The 27,019-nt window shown below is 51.0% G+C and overlaps 1 protein-coding gene across 2 annotated transcripts in view; it reads right to left on the reverse strand.

The window, feature by feature from the left end:
• Positions 1-1,483: 1,483 nt before the first annotated feature.
• Positions 1,484-27,019, reverse strand: part of STUM (stum, mechanosensory transduction mediator homolog) — a 34,918-nt gene continuing 9,382 nt past the window's right edge. Inside the window, exons 2-4 of one of the 2 annotated variants that reach the window (XM_087829011.1) lie at positions 2,834-3,013; positions 2,523-2,531; positions 1,484-1,518 (exon numbers count right to left, since the gene is read on the reverse strand). In XM_087829011.1, coding sequence (XP_087685137.1) covers positions 1,484-1,518; positions 2,523-2,531; positions 2,834-3,013 — 224 coding nt within the window. The remainder of the gene's footprint in view (positions 1,519-2,522; positions 2,532-2,833; positions 3,014-27,019) is intronic. The other variant, XM_087829010.1, reaches the window with a different exon arrangement.

The raw sequence follows: 27,019 nt of genomic DNA on the forward strand, positions 1-27,019 counted from the left end.
TGGAGGATGTTCCAGGGAGCTGTGCAGGCCACAGGGACCCCCAAGGCCTGCTTCTCAGCAGGACTGTAATTAAAAAGCCCACTGGATGGGGTGAGTGGGCCACTGCCCCAGGTGGGGAGTTTAAGAACAGAGACTATGCAAACAGTGCCCTGCAAAGGGGCTCAGGGTAGAGCCAGGGGCCTCCCCAGCTTCGGGCCCCCCAGGCATTCCCATCCAGCATAGAAAAAACGGCCAAGCAGGCCAGTTCTCCAGCCCTGACTGAGCCCAATTCTGACTGAGCCCCTGACAGGCAGGAAAAGCCCCTCAGAGAGGGACACACCCAACGGCACAAAGTCCAGTGGGGTCAGAGACTTGGCTTGGGCCCACTCCCACTATTTAGCGATTCCTACGTTACTGAAAATGAAAACAGACATGTAAATGTTGCCTTGCCACTCTCATTTTGGAGCTCCTTCCTCCTTATTTCAGGTTGATAAGTGACCCATAGTAGCCTGGACAACTGCAGGTTCCTGCCTCCCGTGGGATCTGACTGTAACCATCACAGAGGTGTCTTAAGGGGCCCGATGGTCCCTTTGCAACCAGAGGAATCCCTGTGTCACGCGTTTGATGGTGGAGAGCTGTTCCAGACTGCGGATGTCTCCTATTCTCTTTCTTACATCCAACATTTCTGAATTCAGAGACCCATCCAGTCCCCTGATTTCAGAGAAAAGACTGTGGGCCAGAAATGGTGTTAAGTGGAATGGGGAAAGCTGCCAGGTTGTGCCCACGCAGACCCAGGTTGGTAATTCCATGGTAACATCTGAAGACTCCAGCAATTTGCCCCAGGGATGGGGCCACTGCCCTCCTTCTCAGGGAAACAAAAGTCAAAACACACCCAGGCCCCGGGATTTCAGTGGTAAGCAGATGGGGGACGTGATAAGGGAGGGCAGGGCCAGGTCACACCTATGGGGATCCGTGTGTCCCCTGCCCCCCAAGCTGAGGGCACCGCAGGCCTTTCCACTGCGGGCTGGCGTCTGTCCATTCTCACTCCCACCCTGGTGCTGCTCCCAGGAGACCACTCTGGCAGGGGCTGGGGACCAGAGGCAGTGTCCACCACAGTCCTGCCCCTTGGTGGGCCCCTGTGCCCGGCCCCACAGCTCGGCCTGCCCTTGCAGTGAGTGATACAAGGCTGGGGGGGTGGGGCAAGCATTTCCCAGCCTCTGTCAGCATCCCCGTCTCTACCCCACACCCTACTCCCCACTCCCCGGGAGATGCTCTGGGTGCCTGGGCCTACAGGGCTTTCTGGAGCAGGGGGGGGGGGGCTCGGAGCCCTCAGAGCCTGCTGAGAAAAGTAGATGCGTTTCCAAAATAAATAATATCTTTAAATGCCCCCTTTCCACTCCAACCCCAGGAAATAGCAGAAGACAACATGTAAGGCCCTTGTGCCTGCCGCTGCTGGATGCGGCTCTCACGGGACCACCCTGGACTTCTCAGCGGCTCCCCTGGCTCACAGCTGCTGTGGGATGCCCTGCTCCTTGTAGCCTGTGAGAAAGAAGCAGAGGGGAGACGGTGAGACACCCCCTTCCTCCAGCATTTCTCCACGAGGTGCCCCAGACTAGAATCTGCTTCACACAGGTAAATGGCTGCTACATATAGTCAGGGTCCAACTTTTCCCAAGGGCATTGGCTTCTTAATGGAAATCCAAAGGGTAAATGGAGAACTGGGGATCTATGAGAGGCGGGTGTCTGGGGTGGGGGTCGGAAGTTTATCTACAAGCCCCAAATCCACACCCCTGCACACAAGTGGCTCCACCAGCCCGGCCTGGTGTGATTTCCCACTGCAGAGCCTGGGGAGAAGGTGCCAGACAGGCTCCGCCAAGTGATGGGCATCTGGTGTGTGTGGACAGAGAGGAGGAAGGAAGGCGGCCTACAGGGGGAATAAACAGGCATGTGTTCAACCAGCTGGACGTCTGTGACACACGCAAACGTGACTGAGGGTTCTGAGCCTTTAAAACACTGGTGATAATTATGAGGCCACTGGGAAAAATTGACCACTACTGATACTGGAGAATTGTTGCTAATTTATTTGGATATGAAAGGGGACTGTGGTTATGTTTTGTTTTTTTTTAAAGATGCCTACTGAAAAATTTAAGGATCAAACTATGATTCTGGAATTTTGAGTGGTTACCCCCATTAGCTGGTGACTTAGCCTGAAGAGGAGCTTCAGTGGACTTAACTGTGTTGGTTTTTTTTATCTTTATATATCAGATTATTCATCAATTTTAGGTGCTAAAAATCCAGTGCTGGAGGTGGGGGAAGATGTAGGCAGTAACTGATGAAACAAGAGTGGCCGTGAGTTGACAATTGTTGGGCTTTCAGGGACTCATCGGACTAGGCCCTTTAGGTTTGTCTATGCTTAAATATTTTCCAAAATAAAAAGCTAAGAATAGAAGCCAGTTGACCAACTGAAAGAGGGGGTGGGTGGGGTGGCAGGGGAGGGTCCCAGGCAGCCCAGGCACGAGGCTGGGCACCCATCAACAGACTCACCCTGGGAAACTTGGGAGCGGCACAGGATATAGGCAGCGTGAGAAAGAGAAGAGAGAGAGAAAAGAGTCTGAAAACAGAAAACAGAGGGGCTGTCTGAACTATAAAGACGGTGGGGGGCCTGGGAGACAAGGGGACGCAGGTGAGCCCTCAGAGCAGGAGCAGGCCCAGCAGGTCTCCCTGCCAAGCGCCCGCGCCCCGCAGGATCACAAATGCCCAGGCTCTTCTGGGCCCTGCTCCTGCTCCAGCCCCGCTCCCCTCATCCCGGCCCGGCCCCAGCCCCCCAAGGAGGAATGGGAACAGTGGCTACTCACTGGCGAGGATGACCATGTCCATGCCCCAGAAGATGCTCATGATCCAGCCCACCATGACGATGGCCGTGAGGATCTGGATGAGGGCGGCCGCGATGTTCAGCCAGAAGACGCAGCACACGTGCCTGTCCGGGAGGTCAGTGCGGGCTCCGCACAGCACAGTGAAGGCCGAGACGAATGTCCCTGGGAGAGGCCAGACGGGACAGCCATGTTAGGGTGCTGGGAGGTGTAGCCTGTGTCCAGCACCTTCCTGCTCAGACCCCAGCCCACCTCTTGTCCCCACACTAGAGAGACCAATGTGCCACCTGGAGGAGGCATAGCGTGGGGCTGCCAAGGGGCCTTTGGAGGAACACAGATGGCATTGCAATTTGTCCTGCTATTAAGGAGCAGGGCAGGGTTTGCCTTGGGGGCAGGAGTGGCGACATGGGGGGAGGGGAAGGAAGAGGGGGAGGGCTGCAGGGCCCCTGGATAAGGGGTTTGGCCCAATCTATAGGGAACCGAGCTCTGATGAGTTTTGAGCAAAACAGCAATACACTAGAAGCAGGAATTGAAGAAAGTTAACTTGCCGGCAGGGTGTTGGGTAGTTTGAAAGTCTGAAAAAGATGAACTCAGCTGAGAAATGATAGGGACATGGACTGAAGGCTCGGTAGAGGCCAGAGGAAGAGACAGGGGAGCTTGGGACCATCAGAAAGTGTATGCCACCATCCTTTGCCTCTGCTAGCGCATCACGCATGTGGGATATGAGATGAACACAAGCTGACACCATTCAAACAAAGAACACTACCAAAGTAGACGTGTGGGGAAAATACTAAGTAAAAATAACACAGATGCCATTAGCTGCACACCTACAGTGTGTTTCACTGCGCTACCCCTTCCACCTGCATTCCTTTGAATTCTTCCAGCCTCTGGAGGTGGTGATTAGTATCCCCATTGTACAGATGGGGAAACCAAAGCTCAGAGAGGCTAAATGACTTGCCCACAAAGCACAGCCCAGATTTAAACCCAGATCTGTATAGTTTAGAAGCATAAGCTCTTCCAAGACTGGGATGCTGCACCCTTGCATTCAAAATAAGGAGAGTTGATATAGCTGCTGTGGGAAACATTATGGCGGTTCCTCGAAAAATTACAAGTAGAAGTACCATGAAATCCAGCAATTCCACTTCTGGATCTAGTCCCAGAAAGAACTGAAAACAGACTCTCAAAGGGATATTTGTACACCCTTGTTCATAGCAGCACTGTTCACAACAACTAAAACATAGAAGCAACCTAGGTCGTCTCTAGATGGATGAACGGATAAGTAAAATGTGGTGGATACATACAATGGAATTTATTCAGCCTTAAAAAGGAAGGAAATTCTGCCACATGCTACAGCATGGATGAACCTTGAAGATATTATGCTAAGTGAAATAAGCCAGTCCCAAAAAGACAAATACTGTATGATTCCACTTCTCTGAGGTACTTAGAGTAGCCAAATTCTCAGACACAGAAAGGAGAATGGTGGCTGCCAGGGGCTGGGGGGAGGAGGCCCCACAGGGGGTTATTGTTTAGCAGGGACAGAGTCTCAGTTTACAAGATGAAAACATTCTGGAGATGGATGGTGGTGGCGGCTTCGTGATACTGTGAATGTACTCGGTAACACTGAACTATACACTTAAGAATGCTCGTGAAGGTAAATTTCAAATTATGTGTATTTTAGCACAATAGAAAGAATGGGGGGGGAGGAATGTGTTAGGCAAAAGAGGAGACAACCTCAGCACCTGGGTGGCATGGAGGGGGCTTTTGGTAACTATACTCTCTTCTACCCACGTTGACAAACTCATGATAACTCTTAAAACATGTATAAAAATATAAGCACATTGTATACATACTAATTTGTGCGATTTGTACCTAGAGTACCTGAAGTTCCATTAATTTAGGTACATTTATTATTAATGAACTTATTAATTATTATTAATTTGGATAAATAATTTCACTAATTAGGAAATGATGGTAATAGGTTCCTTTTGCCATATAAGGTAAGGGCTAAGTGCATGGATTGATAATATAAAAACATTGTTTTAATCAACTCAGCAGGAAATTTTTTAAATGATTTTAGCTTATTTTCATATGAAGAGGCGTTAATTATTCTAAATGAGCCTTACCTGCTAAATAAAGAGCCCTCCCCAACAGCAACTCGTTAGTTCTAATTTGTTTCATGAGCACCACGTGTTAGTCGTAGTTTATTTCACGAGCACGGACCATGTGCCTGTGCTGGATCCTGGGAACACAGAGTCCAGAGAGGCAGTGGGGGCTCGGCCCACTCGCACCCCGGGGAGCTCACACTCTGGTGGGGCCACTGGGTCACAAAAGGAAGTGACGAATTCTGCTTGGTTATATCAAGAAAGACTTCACAGAAGGGTAAGTGATTGGGGGGAAAGGTCTGGAAAGCTGATGGGAAGGAAGGGGAGAGGGGTTCCCAGAGACAACCCGGAGTGTATGTCCCGAAACTCAGAGGGGGACAGGGGACTGAGTGGCGAAGGGCAGCTGGACACAGTGATGAGAAACAAAGCTAGTTCATACTTTGGTTTAAAAAAGTAAACAAAAAACATAAATTCAAAGAATGAGGCTGGGGTGGGCAGAGGACAGGCTGGGGAGGGACCCAAGAGCCAGGCAACTGGCAGCCCCTGGGAAGGGTTTCAACAGGGAATTATGCCTGGATCAGTGACCAGCTGCATGGTGGGAAAGGAAGGGGCAGGGGCCCTGCCCTGGCCTGGTTTTCATACTATGTGGTGAAGGTGGAGCCATAAACCAGGGAGAAGCCGTGTCCATCAGCTGAGTGGAGCCAAGCTGGGGACAGAGACTCGGGAGGGGTCAACTACAGCTGTGGAAGTCACTGAAGTGAAAGGGGTCACCCAGGAGGGCATGGAATTCAAGGAAAGACCAGACACAGGAGAGGAGAGTCTCAGGCAAGAGAAGGTGGTGGCCAGGGTCACCTGCTGCAGAGATGGTGAGGGGACCGGGTGGAAGCACAGGTCTGATGAGGCCATGAGCAGCCAATCTGAGGGAGCGAGTGGCAGGAGCAGGATGTCAGAGGTTAGGGGAGACAATGAGGTGTGGATTCCAGGACGTGGTGAGGACCACTGTTTCGAAAAGCTCCTGGGAGAGGCTTAAGCTTGTTTATCTGCTGAGGAGAAGCTGCCCCAGAGGGGAGATAAAAGTATAACCAGATCAGGGCTAAGTGGATGTCAAAGGTCTTGATAAGATGAGAAGGTGAGGAGTGAGGGATCTACAGCACTTTTCCAAACTGCTTTTTGCGTCAGAAATCTCAAACTGAGTTTTTTAAAAATGCAGGTTCACACAACGGGCATGGCTCAGTGGTTGAGCGTCAACCTATGAACCAGGTCATGATTCCCGGTCAGGGCACATGCAGGGTTGCAGGCTCGATCCCAGTAAGGGGCGTGCAGGAGGCAGCCGATCAGTGACATCATTGATGTTTCTATCTCTCTCTCCCTTCTTCTCTCTGGAATCAATAAAAACATATTTTTTTAAAATGCAGGTTCCAGGGCCCCACCTGGAGACCACCAAAGGCCTAGGGACAGGTGTGGGGTTGCTTGTTTGAAAATAAGAGAAACAGTCCCCCAGCTGTTTCTAACATGCAATCGGGTTTGTGAATCGTGTGAGAGGTGGAGAGATTGGCCTGGCAGAGGCAGAGCCAGAGCTAGAAATGAGCCCACAATTCCGGCCTTTCACTCTGTCCAACAGCGTCCCCCACATGACTCAGTGCTGAGTAGGGGGGGTGATCCTCTGTGGCACAGGCAGGGGGACTGGCATAAAGTTTCTGGGGGTGTCAAGGCCTGGCCAACACCAGCTGGCACAAAGAAAAATGAACTGTACTGTCAACCAACCAAATCAGCGTGTTATGACACCTGGCACTTAGGCAGGGACATGTGCTTTGTGTGTCTGAGCCCTCCCATGATCCCGAAGAAGAAAGGCTGAAGGAGAACCCCACCCCACCCCATGGAGACTCGTAGCAACCACAGGCCCCCCCACCCCCACCCCCACCCCCACCCCCACCCCTGTCACTGCTGAAGCCTCTGGCTGCCCCAAGGAGCTCAGGGCTCAGGCCCCAGATGCAGGCAGTAGGGAAGAGAAAGGCTCTGTCCACTTCTGTCCTGGAAGTTACAAAAGGTCCTGGGGGAGAGCTTGCAGTCTCCCATCAGCAGAGGGGACAGCTCTGCTCCTGAGACAGAGCCTGGGGGCTGGAAATGTCTTTCAAGAGTCCCATGGGGTCAGCTTTTTGAGTGACTCACATGGGAGCTGTGGAAGGCGCTGCTTTGGGAAGGGGATCGTGTGGCTTCTTGGGACTAGGGGAGAGGGGCAGAGCTGTCTCCGAAGCAGCTGCTCCTGATAAAAAGTGCTCCCCTGGGACCGAGGCCAGTAAGGCAAGTCAGAGCCCAGATGTCACCTGCAGCTGGCTCTGCAGTCATTAAGATGTACTGCTCGTCAGTGGCTGTGACTTACACCTAGACGCCCTCTGTCAGTCCTCCAGGGAGGGTGGGTTGGGCACAGCCCTCTTACTAGCACAACCTTGACCGGGAGCTTGAGGGACAGGAAGGAAAGGGAAGGGAAGGCCTGGCCAGGACCTCACAGCTGACTTGGAAGGACAAGCCACACCCTACGAAACAGGCCACACTGCCGACGGCTGTCCAGTTCGGAGCCAGGATGTGATGAATGGAAGATCACATTCAGGGTCCAACTCAGCCCTATGAAGTTTCAATTCTCAAACCTCAGGGGCCATAAGAAGCAATGGAGGTTGTGCTAAAAATACACCTCGCTAGGTCCCGCCACCCCGAGATCTGAACTCAGAAGGCGCGGTCAGCAGCTTTTCATCATTGAGCAATTATTTCAACTGGAAATGGAAATGGAAATGGAAAGGCAGGAGAAGTGACTCTAAATTCACAAGTGATTCTGGACAAAAGGAAGAAAGAAATGAGTTTGAAAGTGCGCAGGGGCGGAGCCCCTGGCTCAGTGAGCAGAGACGATGAGGTCTCGACCCTCGACGGGGCTCGGCGCGCTCCTGTCTACACCTTCCGTTCTGATTCCTTAAGAAACGGGGCAGAAAGGGGAGATTTTGGACACTGTGTGGGGGAAGGCACTGTCTGGCTTTTTCAGCTCAACAAATTCTGAAACAGTCTGAGGAGAAGGTGCTCAGGCCCCCATGAGGGGGACCGTGTGTCTTTGAAGGTGAAGGGGCCTCTGAGTCAAGGACGGTCAGCCCGGGGTTCAAGGCTGCGGAGCTCCTGGAGGACAGCTGTGTCCTCATTTGGGAAGTTTTGTAGACTCAACACATCCTTGCAGAGAGGAGCCAGATTCTAAAACCGAGAGACAACAGCGCAAGTCAAAACATAGTTCTAGTATCTTCGTCACCCTGGCCACCCTCAAAGTTCTTCCAAACAAATCTGCCAGTGCCTCCAACCCACAGACCCTGAGCCAGCGGCACGAAGGGTGTGTGAACTGTGTTCACCACTCCAAACAGCACGCAGACACCCTAATGGGGTCCCCCCAGCCCATCAGGATGCCGGCTCATAAGCATTTGGAAAGCACATTATCTCAATGCAGTAACTGGGGTCCTAGTGGCCATTCTATCCACTTTGGATCAATTAGAGATGAGGCTGTGAATTGCATGACTTAAATCCTTCCAAGCATGGGTTTCATGGAAGAAAAATAATGATGGGCGAGCTTCTGTCCTGCAAAGAGAAGGTGTGAGGCATCCTGAACCACGTCGCCCTTGCCCTTGCCCAGCTGGCCCTCCACGCCCAGGCCCCCTCTTCTCTCCACCCCCACTCAGAAAGTAACAGTTCGGGGTGCACACTGTATTCCTCCCTGGGCATCAGGCAGCCACTACAGGGCTACCTGGGATCCAAGGACTGAGAAACCCAGGAAAAGGCAGTGGGCGGACATCTTCAAACAGATAAGGGAACTTAAAGTGAGACCTCAGTGGAGGAAATTCCTTAGTTGCTACCACGCCATGGGGTGAACCTTAAATTTTCCAACTGAAAGGGCTTCATGGCACAAAGAAAGGAGGACAGGAAGTCCCCCTGGCTGTCACAGATAAATCTGTCGCCCTGCCTTCCAAGGACAGAGAAAATGAGACCAGCTCCTCTGTCCCCCCTCCCACCGTGACATCAGGCTGGTTATCCTGCTGCAGGCTGGTTGACTGGTACTGGTAGCTAATTTTAATGATGTTGGTGTTGCATCAGGCTCCCTGCGCTTGTTAGCGATCTCCTCTGCCTTCATTGTCCCCCTGCTGGATCCCTGCCCAGCTCCAAGATGCGCTCCCAGCCCTGGACGGACCTCAAGGGGCAGGGGAGCTGCAGAGCAGACTGCAGGCCCCCCTTGTGGGGGCCCAAGGAGGCCCCAGGATCTCCCCAGGGTGTTGAACCTGAGCAGAAATATAACCTCATGGAAAATCTCAGTTCCCCAGTTCTGAGCCTTGTCATGACAGATTCTGGGCTTAAATTAAATGCCAGAGAGGGAACTGAGAGAGTGGGGATGGGATGGGGAGGACGGTGTGTAATGACCAGGGCAGGGGAGCCCTGGAGGCCTGAGCTTTGTCCACCCACCTTCCGCAGGACGGGTGCTCAGGATGGTCACTGGGGTGGAAAGATGGGCCAGGGCAGCAGTGGTGACCTTGGTTAGAGGAGACAACACAGCTTCCATCTCCTGAGAATTTGCAACCTGGCAAGATGAAATTTCCACGGCTGGCTAGACACTGAGATTAAAACAGAGAGGGGCCCTGCCCAAGGTCACAGCTGCCAGGGAGCCTTTCTGAGATCAGCGCAGTGAGAATCTGCAACACAACGAACCCCAAAGGCACTCTCTGGAAACGGCTGCCCCAGGGGCAGAGGGTGGGAACCCCGGGGCCTGCATCCACCCCCTTGCTTTAGCGGATGTCCTTCATCCTCAAGGGCTAGGCTAAGACCTGAGGTTCATGGGTGACCCTCATTCAATCACCCAAATAACATTTGTGAAGCACCTACCACGTGCTCAGCACCGAGCTTGTTGACATTGAGTCCCTCTTTCTTTATTGATTCAAGCATGGGGACAAGGCTGCCCTGGGCCTGCAGCCACCAAGTGTGGGGGGGGGCCAGGTGTGCCAGGCCCTAGGGGGCACTCAGCCCTGGGAGTGCTGTGGGGAGCTGTCCCCTGGTGCCCAAAGCTGTGGCCACACACACTAGGCAGGTGGGAGGACAGCACCTCCCTGCAGCTCACCCTCGCAGTGGAGGCCTGTGGGGGATAGTGGGGCATTTCCAACCACGCCACCTCGGCCTCATTTGTCCATTCATTTGTCCATATATTCAGGCAGCATTCATGAAGCGCCTCCCGGGTGCCAAGAACCGGGCTAAACCCACGTGGATCCAAACGAAAAGAAGAATCCCGGCCCTCACGAATCCCACGGGGTCGTGAGAAAGACAAATCAGGCCCAGAACCCACCACTGTGTGGTCAGTCCTGCAAGAGGGGAGGAGGCAAGATGACACTGTGGTCACAAAGGTGAGCTCTGGCATCAGAATGCCAGGGCCCGAATCCTGGCTGCACCACGCATAGGGCCTGAGACCTTGACAAGTGACATATTTCTCTAGACGTCAGTTTCCCCATGTAGAAGCTTAAGACAGTGAGAGTAGCCTGCCCCACAGGGTGGGCGTAAGGACTCAGCCAGTGCATGGAAAGCCCTCGGAACACAGCGTGCACTGAATCAGGGACATGTGGGAGCACAAGGAGGCCCCTGTCCCAGACTCGGGAGGCAGGTGACCAGGAAGCCGTCCCCAGGAGGTGACGCTGGACTAGATCCCTGGCAAATAAGAAGATATTCACTAAGAATATGAGAATGAAACTGAGGACCTCGGTGACTCCTGCTCTCACCGTGGCTTGTAGCCGAAGTGACTACTCCCCCCCCTTCTCAAAGGACCAGGGCAACTGCATGACTGTTGCTAAGTTCACCACGTCAGCCTCATGTAGCCAGAGGCTCCTGCTAATCCATATGCCGCCGTATTATGCAGCCAGTGAATATTGTAAGCGTGATGACTGCGCAGCGAGTCAGGGAAGCGTTTTAAGTGAAATGACAGAAATAGTATGTATATTATGCCGGGGATTATTTACAAACATTTATGTGCGTGGACAGGGCTGGAGCGTATGAAGCAAAATGAAAACAGTTCTGCCATGCAGAGTTATAGGTAGCTTTTTCTCTTTTTTTCAAAAAGCAAATCCTTTTTCAGGTTCAAAAAGAGCTTCAGGCACCTCTCAGGATCCAACTCGGCAAGGCTGGCCGTCAGATGGTTCTAACTGGCCACAGAGAAGCAAACGAGGGGACACATGGCACGCAGGCACCTGACACAGAAAAATAAATGATGTCGTGTGACTGTGCTGGGGCTGCCACGGAACACCCCAAACTCCCAGGAAGGCCTCTGGGATGCCCTAGGGCGTCATTCCCAGTTAATCAGGCAAAGGGGGTCCAAGCCGAGTGGGAGGCTGGAGCTCATCTGGTGGCGGTGGGACCAGAGGGTGGATACCGTGGGCCCTTGTTTGGCAGCCAGGAAATGACTCCAGGCTCAAGAGACCCCGAGGAGCCACTGCGGATTCATTTAGGTGGCCACATGACAACAGCAGAAAAGGAGCTGGCAGCTCAGCCTCCCCGAGGGCCAGGGAGGAAGGAGGGAAGGAGGAAGGAGGCGGCTCGTAGTCAGGTGTCCCCTGTTCGGCTGGGGACTCCCACAGGCCCAGAAGACGCACCTGCTCCTTCCTGGTTGTGTGCCCTGTGGGGTGGCCTGTGTGTGTGCTCCTGGGCCAGGGACAACGTCCTGCCAGGGCTCACGGGATCAGGCTCCAGATGGCTTTCTATGAGCAGGGCTGATGTTGCTGCTCAGGCTGCAGGGACGTGCCACACTGCAGGCAGGGAGTGTCCACTGTGGTCTTTACTTTGGAAGTAACCCACTCAAACAGGCCTAAACAACAGAGGGGTTTGTTGATTCTAGTACCTGGAATGATCTCTAGCTCCCTGTGTTATCCTGGACATTGCGGGAGGTGTGGGTGCTTAGAACAGTACAGGGCACCCAGGAAGCACCATAGGAAGCCTGTCACTCAGCTACTGTTACTCCAGAAATAGGGTTTGCATTTTGCTCCCCTTTACGTTCCAGGGCCAGTGCAATGCCTGGAACATGGCAGGACTTTAGTGGGGGTTTAGCAAATGAACAGATGGCCCGTCTTAGCGGAGAAGCTGGTTACACAGGCCAAGGAGATGATCTCGCTTTCTGGTCCTTGCAGATGAGGGACAGGCCGAGGTCCCACAAAGACAGTCTGCCTGCACATCCTCTGAAGGCCTGGGCTGCTTAGGAAAGGCAATGTGGTAAAGGTAAGTGGAGTCACATCCCAGCTTCCAGCCCTACTCGGGCACTTACCACTGCAGGATCTCAGCCTTCACCTCCCCTCACAGAGCATCCCCCACTCCTAGGATGGTTATTATTCATGTTATTATTGGCACCCAGCAGAATTCAGTCCCCAGGACGCTTGGGCTGGGTACCACTCTGCCATTTGAAAATGAAAATGATTCAGCTTCTGGGAGGCTGTGCAATCCAGGAAGTAGCTTCCCACCCCTGTCAGGGTCTGGGAAGGGGACAGAAAGGGGACAGAAGCCCTCAGGGGACAGCCTGACAAGAGACCAAAACCCTGACCAGAAAGAGCTACGTGAGCAGCATTAAGGACTCTGTGTCCCAGACTGCCCCACACCCCAAAGTGGACACAAACAAAACACAAATCAGTGGAAATTTCCCCAAAAGGGTTTGGGCACCAGATCCCAACCCCTTCCCCTCAGTGAAATGTCAAAACATTTCAGATGTGTGAGCAATCCGTTCACACAGACAGTAGACTCAAAGTACGAGCGTTGATTCCTGAAATGCTATTTCTATTTTCCATATACACTGTCAGAACATGAGGCCTGTGGGAGTGACCCCCCGGGACATATCAGGACTCAGACTCCAAGGGTTGGTCACAGTTCACCCTGACTTCACGGAAATCAGGATACTCAGCTTAGTCACCCCCTCCATTCACCTCCCTTGGCTGCAGATCGGCTATTTCCAGAAATGAATGTCACCCTCCTTGGGTGAGCCTTCTGGGAATGATGTAAATTTTTCAAAAGAATGCGCTGCCCACCCTGAGAGCAGATCCTCCGTGGGGAAGGAATGTGTGCTCGGCTTGTTCTGAGCCACGCAGCCCTTCTGGGACCGGTGATGCTCAGGACAAGAGTATCCTCCATAAAAGTACATCGGGTAAATGTGAACTTCCCTGAAATGCTGTGACTATCTTTGCTCATGGAGTCAGGCCTCCCCTGCCCATCTAGACTCAGAGTGCCCATCTAGACTCAGCCTATCACCTGCTGGAGTGCCCCAGGCCACCTCCCCAGGGCTCCACGGAGCAGGCACAAGCAGAGAGGCATCTGCCATTTATGCCACACATCCTGATGCAATGCCAGGAATGCCAACCGAGGTTCTGGGGACATCAGGGTGGATACGCAGTGTAATCAGCTGACATACCAACCACAACTGGTTATTTGTTACCTTACATCTATATTTACAGTTAACGGCAGGCTCATTTCACTCTTGCGACTGATAAATTACCCCTATGTTTATGCTTCGTTTCCAAAGATAGTCAGCTGGAGGGAGGGTCTAGCAGAGGAACATAACTACTCATAGCTGATGTCTCTTAGGATGCTTTGGACACAAAACCAACTCAAACTAGCTTAAGTGACATGAAGCTTTTATCATCTCAAATGACAGGAAGTCCAAAGGTAGTTCAGAGGTTGGATAATTAAGTTCAATTGTGCCACCAAGGGCCCGGGCTCTCTGCATCTCTCTGCACTGGCACTCTTGGCGTTGGCTTCAACCTCAGCCTGGTACCCAGATGGCCACAGCAGCTCCAGAAAGCTCAGTCTTAACATGACAATGTCTGGATGAATAAAAAGAGGGTCTTCCTTTTAAGCCTAACAAAACAATTCCCTTCTTAATGATCATTGGGTCACCTGCCTTTTCTAAACCAGTCACCCACCAGAGGTATGACATTCTAAGACTGGCTTACACTAGTCATCTTGGTACAAAGGATGCTGGGAGTCAACCTGACTGCCTTCCACACACAGCCCTTACCAGAGAGCCGTGCCCCTCTCCTCTTTACCTCTGGGAACACCCCCTCCCGTGATGCTCCAAGTCTGCCCTAGAGAGCATGGTGAGATGTCACAGCCAGACATCTAGGGCCCCTTAGAACAACCACTGCATTTTTTAAGTGCCCTACCCAAGTGTCCATCAACAGATGAATGGATACACAAACTGTGGGGTAGCCATACAATGGAATAGTACTCAGCCTCGAAAAAGGAAATGATGCCACATGCCACAACATGGGTGAACCTTGAGGACACTTTGCTAAAGTTGCATAAGCCAGTCACAAAAGAACAAATATTGCATGATTCCACAGAGACAGCAAGTAGAATAGGGGTTACCAGGGACTAGGGGGAGGAGGAACGGGACTTATTGTTTAATGGGTACAGAGTTTCAGTAGATGATGAAGTTCTGGAGATGAATGGAGGTTGCATGGCATTGTGAATATACTTAATGCCACAGACTTGTACACTTAAAAGGCTAATATGATAAATTTTGTTATGAATATTTTACCACAATAAGAAAAATGACCTTTGGTGTTTACTAACTCACTAGTCATTGGCAACCTCAGTGAGTGACGAGTCTTCACCTGGGACATAGCACTCAAGACAGCAGCCTTGGGAGCCTCGGTTGTGTGTCATCTCTCCATGACTAAGTTTAATCTCATCGTGGCTTCTAAAGTATAAGAAGAATCTCTTTTTCTTCTCTGACTTGAATGCTAAGCTGAATAAAGAGGTCCAGCCCATAGGGAGGCTCCCGGCCCCCTAGGAGCACTCATTGCTGGGGACCCCAGAACACACAGCATGCCCACCCCGACCCCAGGACCAGCCCTTTCCCTCTAACAATGCTCCTGCAGCCACCTGACCAGCAGCCTCAGAGGACTGTGTGTCACCTCCTTTAATGAGGTGCCTCTGAGACCCAGAGTGAAGCTGGACCATCAATCCACCTGCTAGGCAGCGGCTGAGAGAGAGGCTGGGAGCCTTTCTGGGGATGCTCGGCTGATTACTGAGCCAAGGAGAGAATTACAGGGTCAGACAGAGCGCCTCTGCAGCTGATGGATTTCTCAAAGCAGAACTTATTAGGTGGAGGAGGTTTATCTGGGGTTTTGCAACCTCGGGCAGCACATTGCTTTCTACACTCTAAACGAGCAGGAATATGACAGGTAGAGGCCCTGAGCCAGGAGGGCAGGACTGGGCCCCAGGCCGGGCGCCAGGGCGGGCTCTGGGGAGAAACTTACCACCAGACATGTCCTATTAGGGCAAGAAGGCTGCAGATGTGAGAGCTGAATCTGTGCTAGGAGTGCCACTCCAGGCTCTGATCCCCTGAAAGGGGCTTGGAAATGGGGGACTGAGTAAGGCACGCAGCTCCGTAGAAACAGCTGGTTCTTTTTCCCTCTTGGAAATGGCACTTTTGGGAAATCTGATAGATTCCAGAACTACCCCCACATTGTCCCCAGTCAGGACTGTGTAGTCAGAGGCTGGCCCATTGCCTGCTCTTACCCACCCTGCCCCATGTCTCTGTTGCCACTTAACCAACCCACTCAGCTCCCCACAACCCAGGGACCAGCTGGGCCTAGCTGCCAAGTTCAGGGACCTGGCTCACCTCCGTCCTGCTCACTTCCCACACTGCCCAGCCTAGGCGCCCCGCTGGTGTGGGGTCCAGAGAGAGTGGCCTTTCAGAGAGCCAGGAAGGCCAATCTATTTCTCTGGGAACCTGCAGCTCCGAGGTGGGGTGGCTCCTGACTCTCTGCTTCCCTTCCCTGAGTCTCCCCAATCCTATGTGAGCCATGGGGCACAGTGACAACCTCACCTTTCCTGAGGGCTTGCTTTGTGCCAGACCTGCCCAAGGGCTCTGCCTGCAAAGTCTCCTCTAGTCCTCACAAAACCCCTAAGGTGAGGACAGGGGTCAAGTGAACCAATATGAGTAACTCCCCTAGGAAACTCCTTGATCCTGCCTTGGGTTCTATCAGGGACAATTTCTCTAAGAGCCTGTCTGTTTTCTTGGCCTGCAGGCCAATTGCAGCCTCCATGGACCTTCCTCTGCTCAGCTCTCTCCATTCTGGGAGTAATATCCCCACCCTTGCCTTCCCTAGACACACATGTCTATGTGAGGTCACCGCATCCCTCATCCTGTCTGGTCACCTGTTACTTTCACCTACTTCATATCAGTTCCCATTCTTCTGGAAACAGTGGGACCTTCCTCTCCCTCACATTCAGGCCATGAAGTTTGGGTGGGACTGACCTTAGCCCCCAACTCCCAAGGCGGCACATGGTACAGGCCTGGCCAATCCAGGAGTTCCACTCCCCGGGCCACAGTGACTGGCTCAGGGAGGCGCCATGACTCAAGCCAGACCAATGAACTTCAGTTCCAGGAGCGCTACTGGTCCAGTTAGAGGAAAAAGCCCTCTTTTCATTGGAATTGCTAGTTTAAAAGGCATTGTCACTATAGAGCACCTGAGAGTCACTGTGTAGAGACAGCCCAGGTAAAAATCAAACAATATAGAGGAAAAGATTTAAGGCCAAGACCTGGGAAGAGAAACTGAGTCTTGAGGACATCTTTGAGCCCCTGGATCCAGCCAGGGGCTGCAGGTGCCAGGGAAGGAGGGGGCAGGAGGAGAGCAGAGCCTCCCAGTGAGCCCTTCCCTCCACTGGCCCAAAAGAAGACAGAGGGAGGGAGGGAGGCGCCTGGAGCTCTCTGGTCTAAACCAATGGCTGCTGCATCTGTTCAGGGTTCTGCGTTTTTCTACCTGTTGGAGGCGCTATGCTCAGACTGCCTCTCCTATTCCACAGATTTTTATTGTATTTTTTATGGTGCCTGCGGGCATCATTGGATGTTCTGACATTGCCAGTGTGCTTTGGATGAGCCCTGTTGCTAAGAAACAAACCCCAGAAGTTTCTTTAAACACCCAGCTCCATAAAAGCACATTCCTCCTAAACACCATTGTGTCTTCTCTTGGGCCACTTTGGTTAACTAACAGCTGGTTTCCGAAGGCCTCAATTTGAACCTCCGGGAAAATCCAATGATCTGCTCCAATGACCCAAACCAGAGGAGCCACCTTCAGAGCTTGGAGTGATGGTCTTGGGCAGGAAGGAGGGCACTGTCCTGGCTAAAGATGCCTACAGACTCCAAGCAGGGTCTCATGAAGGAGGCCTCCTAGGAGGGACCAGCTCAGGCCAGGGTACTAGAGGGACCCTGATATTCAGAGACACCGAGAGGGACCAGTGAAATGTGGCCCTGTCCTGGGGGATCCTGGGGGCTCCTTTTAGGATTCCTAGAAACTACTGACCTCACTATTTTCTGTAGAGAGGCCCCGACTTAAACATGCTTTAGACCAAATCCAACCATGACTTCTCTCCCTAGAAGGCTCCAGTCTTCCCGGTGTTTCTACCAGAAGGGCTCCTGGGGGCACCACCCTCCCCACAAGCCCCGAAGGCAGAGATAGCTATGCTGGTAGCAGTCACTCCTGGGTTCCCTCTTCTTCCCCAGCCCCGGCTTCAGGACACTACAGAGTGGCACACAAGGAGGCTCCCAAGAGTTTCTCTCAAATGGGGTTCTTTCTAAAAAATATAAGTTCCCCAGACCCACCCCACTCCTACTAATAACTAAATCAGATTCTCCAAGGGTGGGAACTGGGACTTGACATTTAACAAGCTTCCCAGAGGGTTCTAGTGCACGCTGAGATTATAGGACCACACATCAGCCATGTTCCTGGCTAGTTATTCTGTTCCCAGATTACTGAGCATCTGTGAAGAGCCAGGCATTGCACCTGGAGGTGCAGCGCTGAGGACTGGTCCTGCCTCGACGGGGCGCACAGTCTGGTGGCCCACTGGTCACACAGCGTGGCTCCTCTCGGACCAGTTCCAAGGGTGATAATAATAGTACTTAATTTTTCAAAATTAGAAAATGAGCAGAGGAACTGAATAGACATTTCACCAAAGAAGACATACAGATGGCCCATAGGTACATGAAAAGGTGCTTAGCATCGCTCATCAGCAGGGACATGCGACTCGAAACCGCAACGAGCTATCGCCTCGCACCTGCTAGAAAGGCGTCAGCAAAAAGACAAGAAATAACCAGGGTGGGTCAGGGTGGGGAGGAAAGGGATCCCTCGAGCACTGTAGGTGGGAATGTAAATTGGTTCAGCCATTATGCAAAGCAGCCTGGAGTTTCCCTCAAAAAATTAAAAATAGAACTACCAGCTGATCCAGTAATCCCACTCCTGGGATATATCCAAAGGAAAGAAAGTCACTATCTTGAGATATCTTCACTCCCATGTTCATTACAGCATTATGGTTGAGATATGGAAAGAACCTAAATGAATGAATAGATTTTAAAATATCCTATCTATATCTATCTATATTTATATCTATATCTATATCTGTATCTATATATCTATCTATATCTATATCTATATCTGTATCTATATCTATATATCTCTATATAATTCAGCCTTTAAAAGGAAGAAAATCCTGCCATTTATGACAACATGGGTGAAACTTAAGGGTTTAATGCTAAGTGAATTAAGACACAGAATGAGAAATATTGCATAATCTCGCATGTGGAAACTTAAAAAAAAAAAAGCCAGACTCCTGGTAACAGAGGGGTATAGTGGTGGTTACCAGAGACTGAGCTGTAGGGGTGAAGGGGGAGATTTAAAAATATATATCCTTCAGAGCCAGGAAATAAAATGTAACCCTCGCCATGTTCCAAGCACTATTGTAAGCACTTTATACGTAAGTGCTCATTTAATCTTCAAAAGAGTCCTGTGAAGTGGGTACTATTATTACCCCCATTTTGCAGATGAAGAAACTGAGGTACAGAGAGGTTCGTTAGCTGGCTCAAGGTCACATAACTATCACGTAGTAGAGTGGGATCTAAGCCCTCAGCAAAATAAGAAAGTTATACCCAGAAAAAGGTCACCAGAGATTAGGGAAGCACCCCAGAAATAAATAAATAAATAAAGTCTGGGTCCCTAATTTTACATCAGCAAATGCCCTTCACTCTGGAACCCATGGGGAGTGTCTCCCTCCCGTGTCCCACCCCTGGGCAGTGTGGCAGGTGGTTCTGTGTCTATTTAATGTTCCCTCCCAGGGAATGAAATCTTCCCGTTCCTGGCCGGGACAGCAAGGGCCAGCCCTGGCCTCCCTGCGCCCTGGAGCGTGGAGGAGCACCTCAGAAGGCAATTCCCCAGGGCACAGCTCCCCGCTGCTTTGGGGTCTGGGTCTCAGTGCAGAGCCCTGCGTCAAGGGAGGGGCCTGTGCTCCTCCCCAGGGCGGGGGGAGTGGCCCTCGGAGGGGGCAACAGGCAGAAAAGCACCAACCCTGGGGCTGCACCAACCCTGGGCCTTCTCCTTGCTGCCCTCCAGCCCCAGCCAAGCCGCCTGCTACTGATGCATTATTTTTTTGAAAGCTTTAAATTAAATGTGTGTTAAGGGAACAGGGTGGAGCGGCCCTACAGGCACCGTTCTGGCTCTGATTCCCACTCAGGATGGGCAGCGAGCCACTTTCTGGCAGCTTTCCATGTCAGATTCATCTGGGATATTTCAGGGCAGAATAAATGCCTGAGAAGCCCTCTGAGCAGCCCTGGGAGGCATTCCTGCAGGCTGGCGCCTGGTCCCAGACAAGTCACCCCTCCCAGGGTTGACGGCGTCACATTCCCATGTCCCAGCAGCAGAGGTGCCCACCTTCCATCCTGCAACCTCAGGACTCAGCCTGGGTCATCCCTGGAATGAGCCTTACCCAGAGCCTCGCTACTCTAGAAGCACAAAATATCCTCTGACGTCTTTCATTCATCACTCTTTCGGTTTCAATAAACACACTTAAATCATAAGTCAGCAGCGTCCGCAGCGGCTGCTGTCGCCACAGAGTCTGCAGACTGGACAGTCCACTGGCCTTTTCCCACTGTGCGAGGGGGAGCTGGTGCTCTATGCCTTTTGGATTTGTGCAAACCTCTGAACATACCCTTGAACTGTGCACACTTGGGGCACCGGGTGTGCAGGCTCACACGTGCACATGCACTAGGAGTGCAGGCTCACACATGCATGCACACACAGGTATGCAGGCTCACACGCGAACACACGTACAAGGCACCAGGTGTGCAGGCTCACAGGTGCACACACCAGATGTGCACACACAGCCTCTCCCGGGCATCAGTTTGGCTCTCAAGGAGCAGAGATCAGCACTTTGTCAGCTAGGAAGACTGGAACTTCCTCCACTGGGTGGCCCTGTTCAAATTTCCGGCACTTCATAAATTATCACAGTGAGCACAATGGCTTTCCAGTAATTATTTTTCCTTGTGATTCATAATTCTGTGTGATTCAAACCCCTCAGCTGTGCCCCGGTGCCCAATTACACAGCACCTGGCACCGAGTGCCCGGCCTGCTCCCCAGAGAACCCTCAGTGGAGTTATCTGGCGCTGACACACCCCCACCCTTAACTCCTTTTACTGGTCATTTCTTTCCCAAAATGTTTTTAGTTATTAGAAAATTCTCTCTCTTATTTGTTCTGCTTCTCCCTCGATTCTTTTGTATATTCCATTTCCTGGGAAATGAAGTTTAACAGTGAGCTCAATAAAGCCCCTCTATGAACCCAAACAAATATTGATAAAAAGTTTGGGGCCACTGGGACTTTCTCTTTTTCTAATTAAAGCTGCTCTTCCTCAACCACTGGCATTCAAGATGGCTTTATATCTATTTCCTACTCAATGTTTTCTTGTTCTGTTTAAGCTAATATTTTCACTTCCTATTATTTTCCATTGCAAATGTTCAGCATTTCAGCAGTATTGTGCATTAAAGTGGGATTTTTTTTTTCCTGGACAAATATGGATAAAAGGGAAAAAGAACCCTCAGGCTCTTTACCACCCCTTGGGCAACTCCAGGGTGTCTTGTCCTCAAAGGTTTTATGCAACCAAGGTTTGGGGAGAGATTGCAGGTCACTCTGACCTGGACAGGACCATGATCAGCAGGGTAGGCGCCCATGATCCGCCACCCTGTTGGCTTCATCCAGGGAGCGGGCTGGCCTCTCCCAGGCCAGGTCTACTTCCCAGAAGCCTCTCGTGTCAGTTGTGTTGTTTAGAGAGCCAGGTCTCTGCCATAAACATGAGTTCTTGGAATCAGATTTGCAGCATGTGAGGGAAGCAGCAATGGGCTGGCTGCCAAATGTACCACCTACTCCCCCCCCCACCCCCCCAGCATTGCATACCAACCTCAGCCTTTACTGTGCAAAAATCCCCACGAAAATCATGTTTATGGAAATTATATCACCATGGCAACTGTAAAGGTCTCACAAGTATTTTTAAAATAGCAAATTACCAAAACCCACTTAGAAAGATCTAAAATCTGTTTCCTTATGGGCATTCGTGAACATACAGATTCTAACAAATACAAAACGTGTTTTGTGACATGACAGCCAAAAGTCAGTAAAAAGAGCTCCTGGCCCTGGGTTAACGGGACAGAGGGTTGAGTTTGTGAAAGTAAAGTTTGATTTGTATTGTTTTCCTAATAAGAAGTGGCACTTTCGATTTATTCTGGAAAATGACACCAAGACCTTCTGGTGCAGAAGAATGTGGGTAAGAGACCTGAGTTGCCGAAATACTATTTTCACATCACCGATATTATTACCTTCCCCACTCTGCAAGACAATTCCATTTTTAACCCATAGGTTTTTAGCAGTTGCATAAGCTTCTGCCGCTGTGATTTAGCCTGGCTGAATCTCTAATTATAAAACCTGCTTCTCAGAAGTCTGAACACAAATCACACAGGAGAGGAGGGGGGAGAGCAGATTCAGAAGTATCCAACTAGAACTTTTTAAAAACGTAATTGGGATGGCTATCAAAGGGGATCCTTTTAAGTAGATGATGCATTACTCTTCGGTGTCTTTTGTAAAGACAAAATGTACTAGGCGTGTTTTGATGACTCGTCTCATAACAAGGAATCATCGGGGCTTTACCAACTCAAACAGCGGAGGTTCTTGTTGTGAGTGGAAGAAAAAAAAGAAAAGAAACTATGAACAAACCATTTTATTCTTTAGCTGGTCTCCATCTCCAAAGGGGGAGAGGGCAGGAGAAATGAAAGACAGAAAAGCAAAATGATGGGCCCTAGGGAGTGGAAAGGACACTGGACTGAGACGGTGACTTGCCTTCAATATCTTTTTTATCGCAGGAAGGGGAAGGAGGAAACAGGCCGGGCAGATGTTGCGTCTTCCAAAATGATGATAAAGATGGAAAAATAGCCCATGGTCGCTTGAGAATGCTGAGCTGGTTCTGGAAGCTTGGCAGGGCTGTGGACTCACATGGGGGGAAGAGGGAGAGAGGTGGACTGAGCAGTGAATCTCTCAGAAAAGGCAGAGCTGCCCGGCCGGTATGGCTCAGCGGTTGAGCATCGACCTAGGATCCAGGAGATCGGGGTTCGATTCCAGGTCAGGGCACATGCCCGGGTTGCGGGCTCCATCCCCAGTGGGGGGGGGGGGGGCGTGCGGGAGGCAGCCGATCAATGACTCTCTCATTATTGATGTTTCTGTCTCTCTCTCCCTCTCCCTCCCTCTCTCTGAAATCAATAAAGATATATTTTAAAAAGAAAGAAAGAAAAGGCAGGGCTCCAGGGTGAAGGAGGGCAGTGGCCCTGGGGCAGCAAAGCTTCCAGCATCTGGGTTTCCTGGGGGAAAGGGGCGGAACCCTGGCTGGGGAAAGAGCTGGGCAGGTGGGCAGCAGAGAGATCTCTGAGCCAAGCAACAGGGGCCAGAACTGCCCAAGGAGGAGCTGTGGCTGGTGCAAAAACATGAAAAACCATAAAGGAAAACGCAGGAAGAAGATTCCTGGTTTGAATAACCCCCCCCCCCCCAAGCTCAGCACTGTCTCCAGCCCCCGCCCCTCCTCTTCCTTGCCCCTCCCCCAGCCCACGTGGGAATGTGGCATCTCACGAGCACTGAGAGCCATTTGGAAGCTGGACGCCCACACCTTTCAGACGGCGGGAGGCTCTGGCTCCTGTACAGGCTGTTCCAGAGCTTCCTGGAGGAAGACTGTTAGAAACCAACTTCTTTAGGAAAACGAGGGGGGAGGGGGTAAGGTGGGGGGAAGGGCAGTGATGCTAAGGGGGTGCCCGGTTAGGGTGCTAAACACAAACGTCTCTGTGCCAGTGGGGGTCCCAGCAGGAAAGAGAGGCTTGAGCCAGGGCCAGATGAAGGGACTATTCACAGAGGCCCAGGAAGGCCCAGGGAACCCCCAAGGAGATGAAATGCTGAGGATTAGAAACAGTGGGAGGCCATTCCCACCCCTGAGCCTGAAGGGGCAGGGAGAGGGGAGGGGGTATTGTCTGAGTCTGGAGAGGGCTAGGAGGTGGAGGAAGGGGGGCTGCAGGACAGAGGCCATGATCATGGTCAGGGAGCTGGAGGAGCCAACAGCCAACCTCTCTCCTTCTTTCCTCCATCCCTGCCAGTGCCTTCCGCTGGGCGACACACCTGAAGCAGGTGAGGCAGCCCATAGAGGTCAGCGTCCTGGCCCAGAGCAGGCCAGGGAAGGGTGGAGAATGGATGGGGAGGGAGGGGACACAGGGGGTGAAAGCTTCCTCGCCTGCCACGTCTGCAAGGGCAAGACTCACTCTTTCAGACTTCAGATCAGGCTGCGTGGCTGGGAGCAGAGTCTCCCCTCACTTTCTGACTTACAGGCACATGGTACCTAGAACCTTAACCTTACTTCTTTTACGATCTCCACACATACAAGGAGGTGAGAATAATAACCACCCTTGCTGCAGATGGGTACAAAGTGGAGCCTGGACGGGGACAGGGAGAACCATGGGGCCAAGGGTGCTGTTTCGACAGAGCTGGAATGAGAAGCCCGGCAGAGGCCACACTCCTCTTCCCAGCTCATCATCAGTCAGCAGGTAGGGCTGGGATCCTGCTGTGTGCTCTGCACTGGCCCACACATTAGGGAAGACACAAAAAAGATGTAGTCCAAGAGATAAGACTAACCCACATGATAAACTAGAACTCAAGACTAGACTGGTAGGTAGACCAGATAACCCAAAAGAGGAGACGCTTGATTTCAGTGCCTCTTATTTCCATCATTGCGCCCATTACCCCCAATTGATATGAATTGTCTTCAGGCTTATGTTGAGAATCATGTGTGTTTCCCCTCATGATTGGTTGTGGTGCCGATCCCCTGTTGTCTGGGGGTGGTGGGTGGGGAACCCCACACACAATATGAAATGATGGGATGCAAACAGCATTGGGGAGACATCACTGCTCACCCACCCCTCCCCTGGGTCTGCCTTGAAGGGGTGCTTTGGTCAATCTCCAAGCATCCTGACACAGGGCAGGCCCAGCTCTCGACTCTCCAGGGGAACCTGCACTGGGAGATCTAGAACATCCTACGACATCAGCTGCATTGGGCTTAGGTGAGAAGCTAGTGGGGAAAATAAAACGCACAGCAGTCCCGCCCAAGAGTGGGCCCAAGCAATCAGGTATCTCGCCAAAGCCATGGTTTTTCTCCGCTTCCCTTTAGCCCAGGTCAGTTCCCAAACCCCTCTTCTCAGGATGTATCAGACTCAGAGTCTGGCCACGGGCACTGCCCAACCTGCATGGTTTGGTTCACCCTCCAATGCCCCCCTTTCTGCCTTGAGCCTTAGAACTCCAATTATTTGGGCCTAAGATGATTATGTTTCTTTTTCCCTTCTGAGCCAAGCCACAGGAAGTTTCCACTTGTGTGTTCAACTCACATGGCCCCTCAGGGTAGCCAAGGCTAAGGGGCAGCTCTGCCATGCCCTCCTGGCACGGCACTGTCATTGGTTGTTGGTTTGAGGTTGGTTTCTTTGAGGTCCATGAATGCTTCTTGGACTCCATCCTGATATGTCAAAAAGAGGGATAACCAAGAATAAAAAGAATTCTCCAAATAGCTCTGTTGCATCGGGATCTGGTCCAGCTCTGGCTGAAGCATTTAAATTCCTGATCGGCCCCAAAGGATGGCTACAAATGCAGCCCGTTTAGTTCCAACCAGCCACTGCAGGGAACCTAGTTGTGGGCACTGGCCCAGCCTCCTGGGAAACTCACTTTCGTTATAATCAAGCCTGTGCTGGTGGAGCAGGGACAACTCACACTCCCAAATGGCTACGATGAGCTTTGGTGTGACAATGGGCCTGTACTACTAAGGGTCCCTGGGAAAGCCTCTTTTGAGGGTCTGGGCCCTGCAAGCCAATGCCACCCTGCACCATGACTTTCTTCCTGTGGCTCCAGATGGTCCCTGAGTTAGCTAGAGCTGGTAGATAGACCGTAGGTGATAAGAAAGTGAATGTGACAAACTTCAGGTACAGTAATTTGGATTTCGGTGCAATTGCTGTGTCTGAACTATATGAGCATGTTTGGCTTTTAACCGTATGATTTTTTTTCTTAGAGTTTTTTTAAAATATGTTTTTATTGACTTCAGAGAGAGGAAGGGAGAGGGAGAGAGAGAGAAACATCAATGATGAGAGGGTCATGGATCGGCTGCCTCCTGCAGGCCCCCTGCTGGGGATCGAGCCCGCAACCCAGGCATGTGCCCTGACCGGGAATCGAACCCGGATCACCTGGATCCTAGGCCAATGCTCAACCGCTGAGCCACGCCGGCCGGGCTAACCATATAATTTTTTAACTTTTTATTTTAAAATACTTTCAAACTCACAGAGACATTTCAAGAATAATACAGAGGACTCCTGTCCTCCCTTTAGCTAAATTGCCAGTTTGTAACACTTTACATTTGTTTTATTTCTCTCTCTTTCTTTCTTCGTATTATTATTTTTCTGAACCATTGTGAATAGGCTAAATATATCATAGCCTTTTGTTCCTTAATATTTCAGTGTGTTTCCAAAGAACAAAGGTATTCTGTTACACAGTCATAGTATGGATTTCAACTTCAGGAAATGTGATACGGATATAATATTTTACCTAAGCTACAGTCCATTTCCCAATTTTCTCAGTTATCTCCATAATGTCCTTATTGGTATTCATTTTTCCTCCAGCACACGATCATGCTTTGCATTTAGTTGTCATGTTTTTAGTCTTTTTAAATCTTTCATGACAATGATATGTTTGAAGAATACAGGTTAGGTATTTTGTAGAATGTCCTCAATGTGGGCTTTTCTGATATTTCCTCATGAATCAATTCGGGTTGTACACCCCCAGCCTGAATACTACAGAAGTGATGTGTGTCCCTCTCAGGACATCACATCAGGAGGCATGTAAGGTCTGCCAGCCCCTCCTCATTGATGCTAATTTTTTAACAGTTTTCTTGAAATATAATGCACACACTGTAACATTCACCCATTTAATAATCCAGTGGCTTCAGTATATTCAGTTAGGTAACTATGACCATAATAAAGTTTAGATCATTTTCATCACTCCCCCAAAACCCCACACCCATTACAATCCTGCCCCAGGTCCTCCCAATTGCCCTAGTCCTCCCCCCACAATTACTTTCTGTCTCTGCAGATCTGCCCAGTCTGGACATTTCATATCAGTGGAATCGTACAACACGTGGTCTTTCACGACTGGCTTCTTTCACCTGGCACAATGTTTTCAAGGTCCAGGTAAGGTGGGGTTTTTTTTCACCCAGTCAAGATGCTATCTGGTTTCTTCACTGGATGGCTTTTTTCCTTGCAAGTTATAAGCATTCTGCAGAGAGACCCTTTCAGATCATGCTAATATTCTGCTCCTCATCAAAATTTCCCCCTAGATTTAATTTGATGGCTGTTGACCAAACCAATCTTTATTAAAGTGGTTTACTAAGATTGATCACCACCATCTCTCTCCACCTCCCACTTATCTGTCATTAGCTCTACAACTCAAAAAGATGGATGGTGGCCTGACTCTTCTCAGTAACACTGTGACTGTTCCCAACAAATACCCCAGAGAATAGGCCCTATGTCTCTATGATGGGGCAGCCAACATCCCGCCTCTGCCCATGTCCCTCCCCTGAGTGACCAGTACACCAAGGACTCCTCAGAGACACACGTGCTGTGGTACAACACCCCTGACCCTGCCTGCAGTC

Source organism: Miniopterus natalensis, chromosome 21 (genome assembly GCF_054644295.1).
Source record: "Miniopterus natalensis isolate mMinNat1 chromosome 21, mMinNat1.hap1, whole genome shotgun sequence".
Lineage (NCBI taxonomy): Eukaryota > Metazoa > Chordata > Mammalia > Chiroptera > Miniopteridae > Miniopterus > Miniopterus natalensis.